Below are 17385 nucleotides of genomic sequence, written 5' to 3'. Positions count from 1 at the left end.
ATATATATATATATATATATATATTCATGATTCATATCTTAGTACTGTTTGTCTTTTACAATTTATACTTTTGTTGGATGTACCTGGGACCCTGTTTACACAATTTTGTTCCACCACATGTACCACATATGGTGTGTATGACAAATAAAGAATCTTGAATCCTTGCATTCATATATACATAAATACATACATACATACATGCATACATATACAAAACAAACTAATATAATTTGAGGAAACTATGCTTAGTTTTTATTTTGCATGAACTTATAGTTTCCTCAAAATGATTGGGATGGTCCTTGTGGTGGTCCAAGAATAATCTATGGTGGCCAAGTCTATCACTGGCCACCCCCTGGCTCTGCCATTGTGCCTGGTTGTGTATAAAACTGCTCCCACTACATACCAGGATCCATCACTCTGTGCTGCCTCAGTAAAAAATAAAAATACTACCTCTATTCTTAAACAGAGTAAAACAAACACATTCCTGCCCACTTGAACATTTTGCACCAAAACCTTTATGGTTTTCTTGCATTCTCTGTACAATTCCCGTCCAGATAAACACTCATCTCAAAAACTACAAACATTCACTTTTGAAATCCCTCAGCGACAGGCGACATCGGCATACTGCTTGTTTTCTTTATAAGTCATTTGAGACATTTTTCAGTGATAGTGGTTTATGGAGCCCTAATCTGTTGAGTTTTAATATTTTTTTTGTAAAAAAAAAAAAAAAAACTAAACACAAACAAACTTCTGGTCAGACTGTTTTCAAAGGAAACTGTCCACCAGACCTGGAGCTGACTGAGACCTCCAGGCTTTATCACTCTGCATGCACACCTATGCAGGTCTATGTAGAGACGAATACAGGAAAATACAGACTGACAGGAGCACAGACAGATTGTTACAGCCAAATGTGCATTCAAGTGAATGCATGATTAGGCCTATACACACACACACGCGCACACACACACATACACACACACCCTCTGGGCCTAAACAACCAAGCTCCATCAATCAGGACCAATTCTCACAGGCTGCCTGGAGAAGCACCATCACTATGGAAACCAAGCCTCGACTATAAACCCGTCTTGCTTTGTCTTGTTTGGAGGTTTTCACACAGAGTCACTTCCAACAAAGACAAGCGGACCAAGGCCAAAACTTGACTCGGGCAGGAAAAAAAGGAAAAAGAAAATCAGGAAGAATGTTTTCAGGTAAAGACAGAACCACCAAAGATTTATATGCAGAGATAATTATTGTTCACTGATATCATATGCGCAGTAGTCCTTTCCCTTGATTGAGAAGCCACTTAAATATTGCGTTTTTCTAATAAATCATCTGAAATATCTTTGTGCCTATATACTGTAATACAAAAAAAGCTTTTGTGATACAATAGAGACTAGAATTAAGTCTAAAACCAGCTGGCAATATATTCCACAAGGCATGTGTGGGTCAATTTCCTTTTCCAAGCCTTATTTTCACTTTGCAAGCTTAAGGTTTAATGAAACAGATTCCTTTCTAATTAAAATATTAGGAAAAAAGAATTAAATTTTGCTTTTTGTGCAATATATATAAGTTTTTAAGATATGACTGACATGATTGTTATAGAAACCCTAAAGTTTAACATATATTTCAAAAACAATCCTAAAGATAAAAACGCATTTCCATACTTACTCATCTGCTCGTTTTTACCAAAGCTATACTTTAAGAACTAATAAATGAGACTAGCTTTTATATTTAGATACTGTATTATAAGATCTATGAAAGCAAACAAGTGCAATTTTCAGAAACTACAGTCAGTGCATAAAATAAACAAACTAGCAGATGATAGTGGGGGTTAAAAAGGGGCATTTGTGTTGAATGCACGTCAGACAAATCCACAGATCAGATCAATCAGCTCACAGGGGACTTGCAGAAAGAAGAGTATCAGAGTGAAGCTGTGATGTGTTGATACCCAGAGGTGAAAAACTTTGCCCAACCACAATGCTGTCACAGCAAAGCTGCCTCTTCTATAAAGAGTGGCACACAAGTAATATGCACAAATTGGTCCCACTGAAACCACTGTTCAAGGCTAAAGAAAAAAGGCAAACAACGTTAAGTATCCTTCAACCTATTGGAAATAAATAGACTTCAGTTCCTCAGAGAAAAGACGGAAATTAAGCTTAAGTGTGTGGATCTGATATCAGTATGGCCAAGGAGCTGCAGAGAGGTGAAATGAGAACAATTTTGTTACATTTAAAGACTCACTTGAGGCAATTGACACTTGTTGGCTCATTAAATGAAGAGGACACCTCGTGTTGCCAAAGGTGTTATGGGTCTGATCAAAATAAATGACAGAGAAAAAAAAAAAAAAACAGCGAGCAAAGCCTTTATCTCTTCACCAAAAATAAAATATACAAGACTGACGCAACAAAAACAGTTCTGTTGCATTCAAGTCCAATTATGGTGCAGACCTAAATATAGAAATGTCATCAAAACACATGCAACAATATAATACAATGTGCTTTTTCTTTAAATCTAGGATAACATATGAACTATTTTCAGCTATTGGACAGTGGAAAAGCAACCTTCACACGTTTCAATTACATGTATTTCTCTGTCAAACTGAATTCCTGAAACATCACTCAAACTGGTGGAGCATGTTAGTGGAAACAGTGCTAAAAAAGAAAATGATGACAAATAATAATAAAAGAAGAAGAAACAAAAAGTCATCATCATTGAAGCTGTAAGCTTGGAGGACAGCTTCAACTGCTGTGCTAGCAAAAAAAAAAAATCAATGAAATTACACCGTTTTTTTCTTCTTCTTTATGCTATTGCCACGTTGTTTTCTTTCTGAGTATTAGGAGTTGCTGCAGAACCCCCAGCAAGTTGCCCATAAAGCAGCAAAAGCATCAGCCATAAAGCACACCCTGTAACAGTCGAGGGAAGAGGAAGATACAAGATGGTTCCAGCGTGCAATGTCTGCCAGTGGCAAACTTCAAAGATGATTAGCAAACCAGTATGGTTAGTTTTTATTCTTTCCAGTTAGAAATCTTTCAAAAATGTCACACCTAAAGTATTTAATTGCAATTAAATACTGTTATTAGTACCATATTTTTTGGACTATAAGTCGCACCGGATTATAAGGTGCAATATCAATGAATGGTTCTGTTTTCATACATAACGCGCATTAATCGAAACAAAACAGTCAGATAAGTCAAATTTTATTCAACTCATTCACAATAACCACATAAAATCAGTTCGAGGTCAGTAAGCACAACCACAATTAATACATAAGGCGCACCTGATTATAAGACTCAATGTTGATTTTTGAGAAAATTAAAGGATTTTAAGTGCACCTTATAGTCTGAAAAATACGGTACCAGACCTGCAAATAAACAGTTTATGGTCATTTCAAACTTGAGTTAAATATGTTCTGCATTACTAAAGAGTAACCCGTACATCTGCAGTTTATTAGGTCAAGTACACACAACTAACAATTAAAAAAAAAACTTTTGTTAAAGGGAATAAAAATCCCAGAGTAAAACCTGAGGCACAGCATGAACCTGCAGGGTGCAAATAAAACAGAATTTGACAGGATTTGCTGGACAGTGTTCATCCCAAATATAATTTGACTGGAAAGTGTGAGCGAAGTACAGAAAAACACAAAGAGAAATACTGAGCCGAGATATAAGAGAACGAAACAACTCCACTGTGGAACTCGTCTTTGTATTTCAATGGGCAAAAAAAAAAAAAAAAAAAAAAAAGTTAATAATTAAACACCTTCACCCCATCACCGTGAGCTCCGGGCAATTATTTTTACGAGTTCTCTTCCAGGAATGCTATTGTACAGAACTCTAAAAGACCAAAGGCTTTATGGTAGAAGAGGGCAAAGAAGGTGAACAATCATTTAAATAAAAAGCCTAAACAAGTCACATTTACCAGTCCAAAACTTTAAATACTTAGATATGATGAACTATTTCTACTGCACAAACTGCATCTTTTGGTGCATCTTCTAAAGAAATAGTAACAAAATAAGATGTTGATGTTTTTGTTTCTGGCAGTACAGTGGCTCAGTCGGTAGAGGTGTTGTCGCTTAGCGAGAAGTTCGTAGGATCAAATCCCGGCCAGGGGCCTTTCTGCATGGGGTTTCTCCGGGTACTCCGGTTTCCTCACACAGACCAAAGCCATGCATGTTAGGCTGATTGGTGACTCTAAATTGTCCTTAGTTTGCCTCTATGTGTCCCTGTGATGGACTTGTAACCTGTCCAGGATGTCCCCCGCCTCTCCCACAGCGACTTATAGATATGGGCACCAGTGATGTTTTTGTTTCTGTTTGTCTGCACATTCACATTTCATTTATGGATTATTTTTAAAGGCATTGCAGCTAAAACTTGATAAATATATGAATGCTTATTAAATGTCAACAATTCAACTGCTGGATTTACTTTAAAACTAATGTCAGACTCTGCCTTCTAGTTTTATAGCTGCGTCTCAACAAATGTTATAGGCCTGTAAGACGATCAATAAGCCACAGGAAACCATTGACAAAGCTGAGGTGACAGTCCACATAAGTATCTTTCAGCATCTACACATGCGCACACACACGCACACACACACACACACACACGCACACACACACACACACACACACGCTCATGGATCTGAATACAAATGTATGCAAACATGGAGACAGATATAAACCTGAACACAAGCCAAGCATTAATATAGTTGGGGGAGGTAGGATTTATTGAGCCATATTTCCTTCTCTTTTGATTAAAAAACGTCTTCTTCTAGCTGTGATTTATGTGTGTAAATAAAAAAGAATGGAAGGCAAGGAGAGTAGGTGAGAGGGAGGGCGGGGCGAGAGCGGTAGGAATGACATCATGCTTTCAGTTGGGCTTTTCTGCAAAACGGTGGCATCCTTTCAGTCCACCGAGTGGGAGTGAACACAGTCGGACAAGTGCACTACTGTGTGTGGCTGTGTGGGGGTTGTGTGTGTGTTGAGGTGAATGACGGTCCTATATGCATCCGTGTATTTTTCAAAACACGTTAGCATGATAGCTCTGAGTTGCCGCCAAATTGTAGAAAAGTGAAGAGAGGAACAACAAGTGTCTTCAGAAGAGAGTCAGAGTAAAATGTATTGAGCAGCTTTAAAATAAATGGGCAGGGAGGGGATGTGCATTCTGCCAACATCAAACCTAAGTGGCAATAAGAAATAAAAGAATCTGAAGAGATATTCTTCAAGTAACAAAATTCTAGTGAAAATATCCTTAGCAGTTCTTTAATACATTAGACATTTGTTTGACATCTGCCTGTGGGTAATTTCACATTTCTTTTTGCCATATGGGCAGAAAAACTCTCCAATTATGCGACCAGACACTCAAACCACCAGGCAATCACAGGCAGATGTCTCTGATGCAACATAAGAAAAATAAATAAAAAAAACTCAAGTGTTCCTCATGTGTCCCTAAAAAAGAGCTAATTGTCATAGAGTAAAAGGTTAAAAATGCATTTATCTTGTAAATTACATTTAGAGACATACACAAAAAGTGTGTTAAATTATAAAGATATCTTTTACTCAACTGTACACTCACCATCACCTCATTTGGGACTTCCAAACAATGAAACCTAAGAGGGAACCTCCTTACCTTGCCATCACTCATTTATTTTCTCCACGGAGCCTCCTCTTTGCTTTGTCTCTTTAAAGCTGCTCTAAGCCCATCTTAAAAGGGAAATGGTGCAGAACAAATCCTAAGCAGGAGTTGACAGAGCGGGATAGAAGACTACTAACGCTCCCCCATAACTTACATCTGAGGTTTGGAACAACAATCAGCAAACGGTGAGCAGCATCACGAATACGTGACAAATACGTTGCTATTCCAACCTGAGTAATCAATTAAGTTGCACACTAAATGTGGGCTTTGAAGCTCACAATGTATGAGAAAAAAATATAAAAAAGCTTCTATAAAACAGCTGACGTTTCTTTTTGATGTTTAGTCATTGTTTATTCATCGGGCCATAGGTCAGATGAATTAAAAAAAACAAGCAAACGCCCGCAGATAAATCAAAAGTATGGTTCTTGACCCGTGTCCTGACCTTAATGCTTGAATGCACTTTTTTGTGTCTTGCTTTAAGTCTATTTCACTTTTGCTATGCAGAATTGGTACATTTAAGCCTCTTTCCATTAGTAATGGTACTGCACGGTTTGACTGGACTCTGCACGGTTCCAAAGCTTTTCCACTAGCAATGGTTCATGGAACCGGTCTCTTTTTCAGTCCCTTTTTCTCTGGGGCTCCAACTGTAACGTGCTGGCCTTAAAACGTGACGTCAGAACACTGTCAGTCACTGAATGGTCAGGGGGTGGAGTCAATAGATGTTTGAGAAAGTTTCACAACAACCCGATCCGCCATTTGCAATAACTCAAACTCAAGGAGCGACTGGACCTATTTGTAAGATTTTAAAAACAATATTGTCAAAACCGTGGTCTAATGCTGAAGTGCAGGCGGGTTTTTTTTGTGCTTGGTGGCCAACAACAAAATTCAGAGCGAGCTAGATGGAACTCCGGCAGTCCTCCCGGCCCTCTCCACCACAGCCTTGGAGCCCCCTCAGGCCGGGCAAGACATCAACTCCCCGGCTCCGAGCTCCGCCGGTCACCACAGGGAATCCTCTGTGCTGTCGACCCACAGCAGCGCGAGGCTAGAGTTCGATCAGGCTCTGGCCTCGCGCGCTCCTGCAGGCTCCGAGCTGAACCCACCCACTAGAACCATTACTGAAAGTATAATGGAAACACAACTCATACCGTGCTGAGTCGAACCGTGCTGTACCAATACTAATGGTACTAATGGAAAAGAGGTATTAGACACTTTACTCTCCATTCAAAGCCTTTCCGTTTTCTGCTAAATGTTAAAAGTTGAGATAAAAAAAGCATCCACATTTTGTTAAAAATGGAAGTTAATTTGGGGGCAGCACGGTGGAGCAACTGGTGGAGCTGCTGCCTCTCAGCGAGCAGGTCCTTGGTTCAAACCCTGGTCCAGGGGCCTTCTGGGTGGAGTTTGCATGTTCTCTCCGTGCATGCGTGCGTTTTCTCCGGGTACTCCGGTTTCCTCCCACAGACCAAAAACATGCATGTTAGGCTGATTGGTAACTCTAAATTGTCCCTAGGTGTGAGTGAGAGAGTGAATGATTGTTTGTCTCGTTTGTCTCTATGTGTCCCTGTGATGAACTTGCGACCCGTCCAGGGTGTACCCCGCCCCTCGCACAGTGATTGCTGGACATGGGCACCGGCGACCCCCGTGACCCAAAATGGAATAAGCGGGTAAAGCTAATGGATGGATGGATGGATGGATGGATGGAAGTTAATTTGCACATAAATGTGGTTAAAGACTTAATAGTACGACCTTTACCACAGTGTTTCCTAACACATCACATATAAAAGCTGTATGATTGTAACAGAGTGGATCTTCATACTTACAAAGGGCCTGGGAGCAGGTGAGCAGCAGCGATAGCAGCAGAGAGGTCACATGCAGCAGGAGTGGCAAGGAGAGACGATGAGCGTCACTGTCGGCCATCTTGGCTGCAGCAGGGTAGGGTGGGGCAGGGGAAGGCAGGGTGGGACCGATCGATGACCTGGCTGGTGAGCCGAGGCCCCGATTGTGCCGGGGAGTTCAAGGTCTTCACGCAGGTCTGCTTTGCGCTCTGAAAAAGCACAGAAAATAAACATCACCATTTGACGTTTTAAATATGGTTTTACTTGCTTTAAAGACAACAGTGTGTGAAAATTGAATATTTTATAAACAGTTTTACATGTCACTTTAACTTAGCACTTTATTCTGGGTTTCTCGAGGTTTAGAAACGTGTAAATCAGTGAACTGTTTAAATTTGCAAGAAACCAACCTCCCTAATCTTTATTTTCTTAAAATGCCAATTTTAAGACTGCTATATTTTGCAAGTGTTAGATCACTCACAAACATTTAGCAAAAAGCATCTTCTCACATCCTTCTCACATTTGCTCTGCAAGAGCAAATCCTTTTTCTGTTCTTTCTATTCTAGTCGCCTAATCTCATTATTTGCTTATCCCATTGACTTGTATTTACACAGACATTTGATAATATTCCAAGCATGGTCTCTTTGCTTTAGTCAAATTGCCATTAATCCCACATGATAAAGGAAACCTTGAGTCGACACCCACCACACTAATTCTCTCAATGACGCAGCACAGAACCACCTTGTAGTTTTGCACACCCTTTAATTGAAAATAAATTTATTAAGAGCCTGTATCATATCTATTAGTATCCCCTTTTTACACTTACACAAGCGCCATATTGAAAACTGTGAGTAGTTGAGCACTGTTTTTTATTTTTATTTTCCCCTTTCTTCCTCATAAACTCATAAAACTTGGAAAACTGGATGAATGTAAAGTGTAACTATGGAGTTTTGGAGAGTTTAGGATTTTAAGAGTTTAGGATTAAATATGTTTTACTTCTTCCTACCCTTTTTCAGACATGCTAAATGGAATTTATGTGTGTGCATGTATATGGGTATTTATACATACGTACTGTACATAGGTGTGTGTACATTGGGTATGTACTTATTTTACAGATTTATTTATTTGTGTGCACTCAGTCAAAGCAGATGCATTTACTGATATAAATTGATTTTACAAGGGTTTGTATTTGTTCAAATGGGCGTGTATGTATGTGTGTATATGTGTAGGTCTGTACTTTGTATATATATATATAGATACACAAATTCTTATTTGTGTTAATATTGATATGCCCTATACAATGGCTTTGACATGTCTGGAATGCATCAATGAAATAAAAAATAAAATAAATAAACAGCAGCACTGTTTGTAAGTAGCTTGTAGCAGAGTCCGCCTCAGCAATTGAGCTGCAAACATAAAAACACGATTGTTCAATCCCAAAGGACTGAAATCACAAGAGAGAGGGTCACACACCTGTGACATCCAGGACCTGCCCTGCTTTATTGTCCTTCTGAAAGACAATGAACTCTTCTGAGATCCAGGGAAGGTACTACTCTGCTGAGACTACATGAGAGGTGAGGGCCGTTTTCTAGAAGGGAGATTAATTACCTGCACACTAGGTGGTTAACAGGGTACAACAGTGCAACCTGTGCAGAGACTGAGTAATTTATTTATTTTTTCTTAGTGACCTGGAGGTCAAAAACATTGGAAGCAGGTTGAACCCTTTGATCCTTGAAACGGTTACCTTCAAGATGTCTCCGAGGACATTGTAAACGCTTTTCTTGGCTACACACTGCAAGTTTTTATAAGGCATGTTTGTGACTGAGCTGTGAAATGACTGCAGTTGAAATGGCATCACAAATGAAGCGTCTTGACTAACCGCATACAATCAGGATCAAGGACACGTGGGAGGAAAAAAAGCCCATTTGATGGCTACTACTGAAAGGCAACACGAGAAAAGAAAAATATGCTCACATGGCAAATGCATTTAATCCAATCATCAGCAGGTTCACATTTATTTTCATTAACTTTAAATGCATGTTTAAAATACCCCACCCTGAAACCTTGTCTGTCAGAGATGTGAACCTGAAAAATGTGACTCAAGACTTTTACAGCTAATATTACGCTATATACCTTTTTTACAGAGCTTCGCTTTTGACTGTGGCCTTGTGAGACGCAGAAAGCCACAGTTAATTGCAGTGTAACCAAGCACCTCAGACAGCAGGCATTTAAAAGTGCCCCACCCTCCTTCACAACTTCTGGACCACTCTGTTCAACTGGCAGAAAAAAAAACACAGCCGACACATGCAGCTGTAGGCCCGCTGAAAATAAAACCCCAAAGACATACAGCAAAACGCAAGCTGTGACAGAGACTCTATTCACCTCTAGACTCTCTTCACATATGCAATTTAAATTGAGAAATTCAAGAACACATGACACGGGCAAACCTACAAAACCACAAAGGGAGAGACCAACAATGCATCCTTTGAGACGATCCCATGCCAACAAGAAGATGTTATTCAGAGGCTCTGCTCACCTTTCATACACACACGACCCACATGTGTGGCCTTTTCTTTTGTTTGCAGCTTTATTTCTTTCATTTTCTTGGTCTGAAAGCAGGTGATGTCAATGTTTGAACCAAGGGAAAAGCTTTATATAAAGAATAGAGGAGTATCAAATTGTCTAAGGGACTTATGAATGATGCCCCTATTGTCACTGTAAACATTGCTGTAGGTGGTGGGAATCTTACATGCCTGTAGGGATTTATATCTTTGCTCACAAGATGCCAAGGTTATGATTTATGGCTTTCCCCTTAGGGCATGGCTATCCTCACCTCTGGTTGCTATATAAACTGCACAACACAATTACAACAGCTATTGTTGTTGAACAGCTTCACCATACCTAACCTAAGGCCATGTGTGGGAGGTGGCTTAACCTTGCATGAGGTCTACAAAGCCTCATGGTGCCTTCTTTACTGAAATGTAAATAGAAGACCGATAATAGACCGAGATTTAAACAGAAAAATAGATGTTTAAACTGAGCATTTAGGGATTTAGGAGGATAGAATCTTACAAAAGCAAATGCTTATTGAGATAATACTGAGAAAAACTGAGTCATGTTAAGTTTTATCATTGATGTGTGGTGCTGTACTCGCCTGTTTTACTGTCCGAATAGGAACAACCTGAATCATGGTAACATTACAAACTCATGTCACATCTTTTGTTTGAGTTGTGTTTAAAACTGTACTCTACTGTGAAAAATGGCATTGAAAAAGCATTATGTTTGCCCAAAAGAGGGCACCTCTGTGCCAACACTTGCCAAGGCCCTCTTAAAACCATTAATCGCTTTACTTGTGGAAATGGGCAGACTGACTGCTACATGCTAAATAAGTGATTAGTATTCTGGTGATGCTAGCTGAGAGGCCGGCCAATTGATAAACCCTCAGCCTCTTCTACGTTTGAAGGGAAACAGCTAATAATCCAGTTTTAGATTTTAAGTCAACTCGCAGGACTAAAATCAACTGCTTTTGCGGCAGATAACTAACTTCCATCATATACTGTCATCCAATTTAAAATGTTACCTAATCCTTGCATACGTGTTGCATCACATAAACATTGACAAAAGTTAAGAAACCCCAAAAAGTTATGATAAATTCAAAATGTTAAAATATCCCTTTGACACCGGAAAAGTTATCAAGTATATATTGTTTCGATATAGAAACCATTTTATTTTTATTGCTTGCAGAAATTATCAAAAACGCTGCATTTGCTTTAACTTTAAAACTATTTAACACTCTACACAATAACAAAAACTGAAGAAAAACATAAATGTTAAACATTTAATTAATAATAATGAGACAGTAATAACCATTTTCACAGTTTAATCTAAAGCATTTGACTGACCAAATCTGTTCATTGAACTCTAGGCCATTCCCATTGATGGGCAATAAATATATTTTTCATCTCAAACGTTTATCATCTGTGAAAAAGTCCCATCACTTTAGGTATTAACCCAATGTCAGGCTTCAGTAATTACAGCCAAATGACAGCACAATTTCCACTGAGTGGTAGCAGTCACTGGCTATCAGGGACTCTCACTTTGACATGGTCAAGCTTTAAATTCAACTCGTTTCCTCATGCAATATTGACACTAATGCGTTTGATTGCTAAGATTGAGAAAGGCACATGAGGAATGAGGGGATGGGAATTCGCTCCATAAGCATGAAATGAGGGCAGAAGCAGTAGATGTAAAACTTGTGCACATGCACAACACTATATGATCCAAGTAAATATAAGGAAGGGGAATATATACTGTGTATTTAAAAAAATAAAAAAAATAAATCTTGATTGAAAGTGAGATGAGTGACTGAAGACAAGCTTTGAAAAGTTTGAACTTGACTTAGAGCTAACCATTTTATTTTCTCAGAAAATATTTTTCAGTCACTTGTTCTATTTTCCATTGAAGGATGCAGAACACACACATGTGCAAGTAAATACCACCATTTTTATGTTCCTATCTAAATTCTGCTTTCTGCTGTTTCTGCTCAGCCTTTTTGCTGCTCTCTCCCTCTTCAGTCTTCCACGTTAGATGACGTTTTTATGCATCAGCCCTGAGTCATGGTGCTTTTACCTCCACTGGTTTACTACCTTTAATGAAATCATAGCTCACAAAGAACCAACAACACAGATGTTAAATGCAGGGTCACTCAGGTTTACAGTATATCATATGTCTTTGTTTTTACAAACACGAAGCAGAATGCAGTTGCATCTTATTGTATATATTTACATGTAGTTTTGCTTTCCATAACTTTTAGCCCTGCTTGGTTTAATTTTGCATACAAGTACTTGTAGATATGGGACTGGAGAAGGGCATGGTTTTTATTTGCTTAAGGCCCTCTGCAGGAAGGGGCAATCAAAAAGCCTCGAATGAAAAGGGTTTCAAAAACAGGCATGAGTGAGCATGGGTGCCATCAAGATGGTTTATACGTGGAGCCAAGAACTTCATATTTCACTTCTGATTGTAAAAGTAAATAATGATTCCTGGTTTTTGTTTTACAGTGTACACAAATTTAGATGTGCTTTAATATTTTATTATTTTGTTTCTGTAACTGTAACTGTATGTGACTGCCAGGGGCACATCACTTGCACAAGTACACACAGCAATGAAACAAGCCCATGACAACTATTTGATTTTTACTATGCTAAAATATTAATAGTGCTGATTCTACGGGTCATTAATAAGCAATAACACCAACCATGCATGCACCCTCACTGTCTTTCACCTGTTCAGGTCTCTGCATCTGAATATTCTACATGTGAAACCAAATTCTCCTGAAAAATGTGTGACACAATTTGTGTTCGTCTCCAAAATATTTCACGCTGATCACAGTCATATTGCAGTCACATGCAATCTTCTATTTCTGCTGTATTTTTTCTGCCTTCTCTTTATCCTCCCTCTCATTTCCACCCTCTCCCATGCTAACACCATTGAACTCATGCATACTAAACTATGCTTGCATTGCAGATGCTTGGTGGGGAATCACATGAATTTGCATGGAATTGCAGTACTATTATGTAAATGCGTGTGTTTTTTTTTTTTATTTAAGTTCCAGTAACACCCTTTTCTTGAAATTCATTTTATAATAAGATGCAACTGTCATTACCAACCCCATGGGCAACCCTTTTGGAGATATACATCTTACCTATGGAAAAATAAAATAAAAACATTCAATAAATTATGCCATGCTCGCTGTATCTTTAACATTTTACATGTGTTGCTTTGAACTGACATAAAACAGAATAGTGGAAAAAGCTGCTGTACTTATTCTTATTATGATGCAACAGATAGCAATCAGACTAATCCCTTAAGGATGATTCTTCTGACCCCATATGTCTGATATAGTCAGGAAAGAGAGTGCAACACTACTTTAAAAATGTACAAATATATTTGAGACTTCAGGCCAATTCCAAACAAACCAAAGTAGGAGTGCCAATATTCTGATGTATAAACATTTCCACCTTTAGCATATTTACTGATGAAACACATAAGCACCTCTATTATTTTTAAAGTGACAGGTGTTTGCAGTGGTAGGGAGAACTCAATAGCTGTGACCTCATTAAGTGATTGCAGAATGCCCTGCCCAGGCAACCTCTCTTTGTAGTGACTTTCCCATGAGCCTTTGCCCTCAATTGTTCACAACCTTCTAGGTCCAGGAATGATGCTTGGAACCTCAGAGATGAGACAACATGTATCTACCATCTGCTACTCCTTTGAGAGGACCATAAACTTGTATATGGATCTTAAGAGCTTTGTGAGTTCTGGATTTCTTTTAAAAAAAACAAAGTTTTTGTTACATTTTGTAACAATTTACATTTACATTTTGTTACAAGTCCATCTAACTACGAAAATCCTTTTTACATTTAAATTTGTCTAAATCAAACAAGTTCAGTAGATTTATTCTACTAAAATTTCAAAGCATTTTTTTTTTGTGTGTGTGTGTGTGGGGGTGTCTAGCTATATAATAATAATAAGTGCTATGTGTAGTCATCATTGTATGTTCACATACAATGTCAAACTTAGTTCTCTGCAGAGAACTAACCCATCACACCTGGGATACACTCAGGTGGAGCAGTGTGCAGCTGTGTAGGCTGCCTGGGGAGCAATTGGGAATTGGGTGTCTTGCTCAGAGACACCACGACATGTGGGAATGGCTGCGGATTGAGCCTGGGGCTTTCGGTTTTTGAGTTGGCTGCCCTGCCTCTACCCAATTCCAGCCCCTATATCCTCAAGGAACTGGAAGTTTACAAAATCATTGCGAGCAAATTATCACAAGTCCACTGAATCTTCATTCTGTTGATTTTCTTCCCAGGTGCTGCCCAGAGTTCAATCAGAAGGAAATGGGTTTACTCTTAACGTTATGAAGCAACACTGTCTTACCAATAAATGCTCAGAACTGTGAGGCTTTTAGCTGAAATCCGCTGCTGCTGAGGTTGAGTGCACAGCATCAAGCATTTGTTCTGTGCAGGGGAGATGAACGGATTGGCAGCTGGGATGCTTGAGGGGGGCTAGCTGACCACCTACACGCAACTTTATTGCACAGTCCTTTTATTTGCCACTCTGGGGGGAAACACTATCTGGCACCTGTGTAACCTTGCCATGCTGTGACACTACAAATTGCCAGGTGAAAGTCGCACAAAAAACTTGTCTTGTTTTCTGCCATTCCTTGTCTTGTCACCCTGACTGCCAACAATAATAAAGGCTAAAGGTTACAAGTGAGACTGCCTGAGATAGATATCACCTTAGGCCGGACAAAATGGGGAAACTAAGTATGATATATAAGGGAGACATTTAATTATAGGCCACGGTACAGGTCACAGTTGAATGATGGAGAAAGGAGGTAAGAAGGGTACAGTGGTGGGTGGGAGTGGGGTGTGCAAAGCAGCTCAGCATTAAAGGGGCATCTGTTAGAACACCTCATTTTATGAAAACTGGGAAAAGTAGAGGTTGGAGGGGTGACATCAGTTTTTGGATGGTTGCCAACACTCAGACAAGCAACGTATCGTCTAGCCAGCAGCTTGAATGCCCTTTAAATTTTGCCACATGAGTTGAAGGCTGGGACACCAAGGGAAGTATACTTAAGTCATTCTGAAAATGGGATGTGGATGGGGGGGAATGAGATTATTGTAAGTGAAGAAGTAGGAGGCAGAGGAAGGAAAGTCTGGCAGGATAAAGCAGTCAGAAAATGTCTCCTCTCTGCAGTTGGCAAAGCTAAGTGTAACATTTGGTGTGTGGTTTAAGAAGTTTCAGTTTCAAAACAAGATATCCACACCATTAAAAACACCTCCACATCAGTAAAACTTACATGTTAATATACAACACAACTAAGAACTGAATCTATATTTAGCTGTTTGTTTCAAAATTCTGAACTTAAAAATGGTCTTATTATTTTTGTTTTGATTCTGAAATAAATGTACCAAGAGAGTTTATTATAAATAGTAAATGCTTTTGACTAATAAAATACCATTACATTACAGACTGATTATGGCAAGTTTCACAACAGAATCGTATGGCAAGTGACAAGTGTTTTATATTGTACTTAAATTTGGAAAGACAATAATAATGGTTCCAAACTGAACAACCTTAAATAATCTCCTTCTGAATTCCTTAGAGATTAGGTGAAGGAACTAAAGGAGCCACAGACATGACGAAAATTTGATTAGCAGTTTATGATCAGATTACCTAACACTGATTTTTGGTTATTGACCAACATTCATAAAAACTTATCAGCTGTGTCAATATTTATTATTATTGTAAATTGTATTATTGTAAATAAGTATTGTATTGTGTTATTGTAAAGTTATATTGTAAAAAGGAAAAAGCAAGCTTACACTTAGGTTGAAACATGGTTTATGATTATAAATACAAACCTTGCTTTAGCATATATGAAAGGCTCTTTAAACTGGATACTATAGGGATCAGATCATAGATCTTTGCTTCATTACTGCTTCATTAACTACTCCAGAAAAAGTAGCAATAACATTAACACATCTCCAAACTATTGGTTTGATGCCCATATTAAAGGCTAAGATAGTGTAATGTTTGTACACTGTAATGAACACCAATGATATGAAAATATTCCATGTGCCGTTCTCATACAGTGAAACTGGTAACAATTTCGCATGCAATAAAAATAATAATAAATAAAGTGCTATGTGTTGTCATCATTGTATGTTCCCGTACAAAGACGAGATTGGCTCTCTGCATTTAAACCATCGCACCTGGGATACACCAGGTTGCGCATTGGGCAGCTATGTAAGCGCCCGGGGAGCAATTTGGGATTAGGTGTCCTGCTCAGAGACACCACGAGATGTGCGATGACCAGGGATTGAACCCAGGATCTCTGGGTCCCGAGTCGGCTGCCCTGGTCCTACACCATTTCGGCCCCACAATCATTTCATCCCAAAATCATTCCATCCATCCATCCATCCATCCATCCATCCAGCCATCCAGCCATCCATTATCTTTACCCATTTCTTCCTTTTCGGGTCGCAGGGGTCACAGGAGTCACTGGTGCCGATATCCAGCAGTGACTGTGTGAGAGGCGGGGGACACCTGGAAAGGTGCAAGTCCATCACAGGGTCACACAGAGACAAACAAGACAACTATTCACTCTGTCACTCACACCTAGGGACAATTTAGAGTTACTAATTATCCTAGCATGCATGTTTTTGGCATGTGGGATGAAACCGGAGTACCCTAAGAAAACCCACGCATGCACAGAGAGGACATGCAAACTCTACCCAAAAAGGCCTCTGGCCGAGATTTGAACCGGCAACCTGCTCGCTGAAAGTGGGTAGCTCTACCAACTGCACCACCGTGCCACTGACATATTATTCCCAATATTCAAAATCTTGTTAAAACATAAACAAGGACTCCATTTTTTTAAAGTACCTGTATTTCTTTTATAGCCAGGTTTAACAGTAATTCTTTTTCAGCCAGCTTAGTATTAATGTCTGCTTTTAGGTCAATCATTATGTTGAGATTAGCACACTTGGGTCTTAGTTCACTGGCCATGGAACAATTATTTAAAGATAGCATAACCAACAATAATGAATTTAGAATTCAGCTATTTTTATGCCAAACAATCATTACCTCTCATCAGATTATCTAATTTATATTGGATCATGTTTTCTGTCTGCATTATTCAACAAGTAAATTGGGTCCATTAAGTGTATTTTCAAATTTTGGTTGCAAAATTTTACACCTGCTTTGACAGTTCTTATTATTCAGTCTAGTATTTTATGAGGCTACATTTTATGCTGTTATGAGGTTCCTTTTTTTAGCCAGGCCATTTTCAAGGCTCTTTTTCTGTTGGCAGCTTTTTAATGCTTTTGGGCTAGGGACAAAAAAAAAAAAAAAAAAAAAAA

At 38.9% G+C, this 17385-nt stretch overlaps 1 protein-coding gene across 1 annotated transcript in view; it reads right to left on the bottom strand.

The window, feature by feature from the left end:
* Positions 1-17385, bottom strand: part of ptprsa (protein tyrosine phosphatase receptor type Sa) — a 198093-nt gene that overhangs the window by 140963 nt on the left and 39745 nt on the right. The window contains exon 2 of the mRNA XM_037698034.1: positions 7448-7671. Coding sequence (XP_037553962.1) covers positions 7448-7544 — 97 coding nt within the window. The 5' untranslated portion in view covers positions 7545-7671. The remainder of the gene's footprint in view (positions 1-7447; positions 7672-17385) is intronic.

The sequence above is a fragment of the Nematolebias whitei genome, chromosome 3 (assembly GCF_014905685.2).
Source record: "Nematolebias whitei isolate Nwh7 chromosome 3, NemWhi1, whole genome shotgun sequence".
Classification (NCBI taxonomy): domain Eukaryota; kingdom Metazoa; phylum Chordata; class Actinopteri; order Cyprinodontiformes; family Rivulidae; genus Nematolebias; species Nematolebias whitei.
The sequence above is the reverse complement of the archived record's forward strand: the minus strand, read 5'-3'. Positions and strand labels throughout refer to the sequence as shown.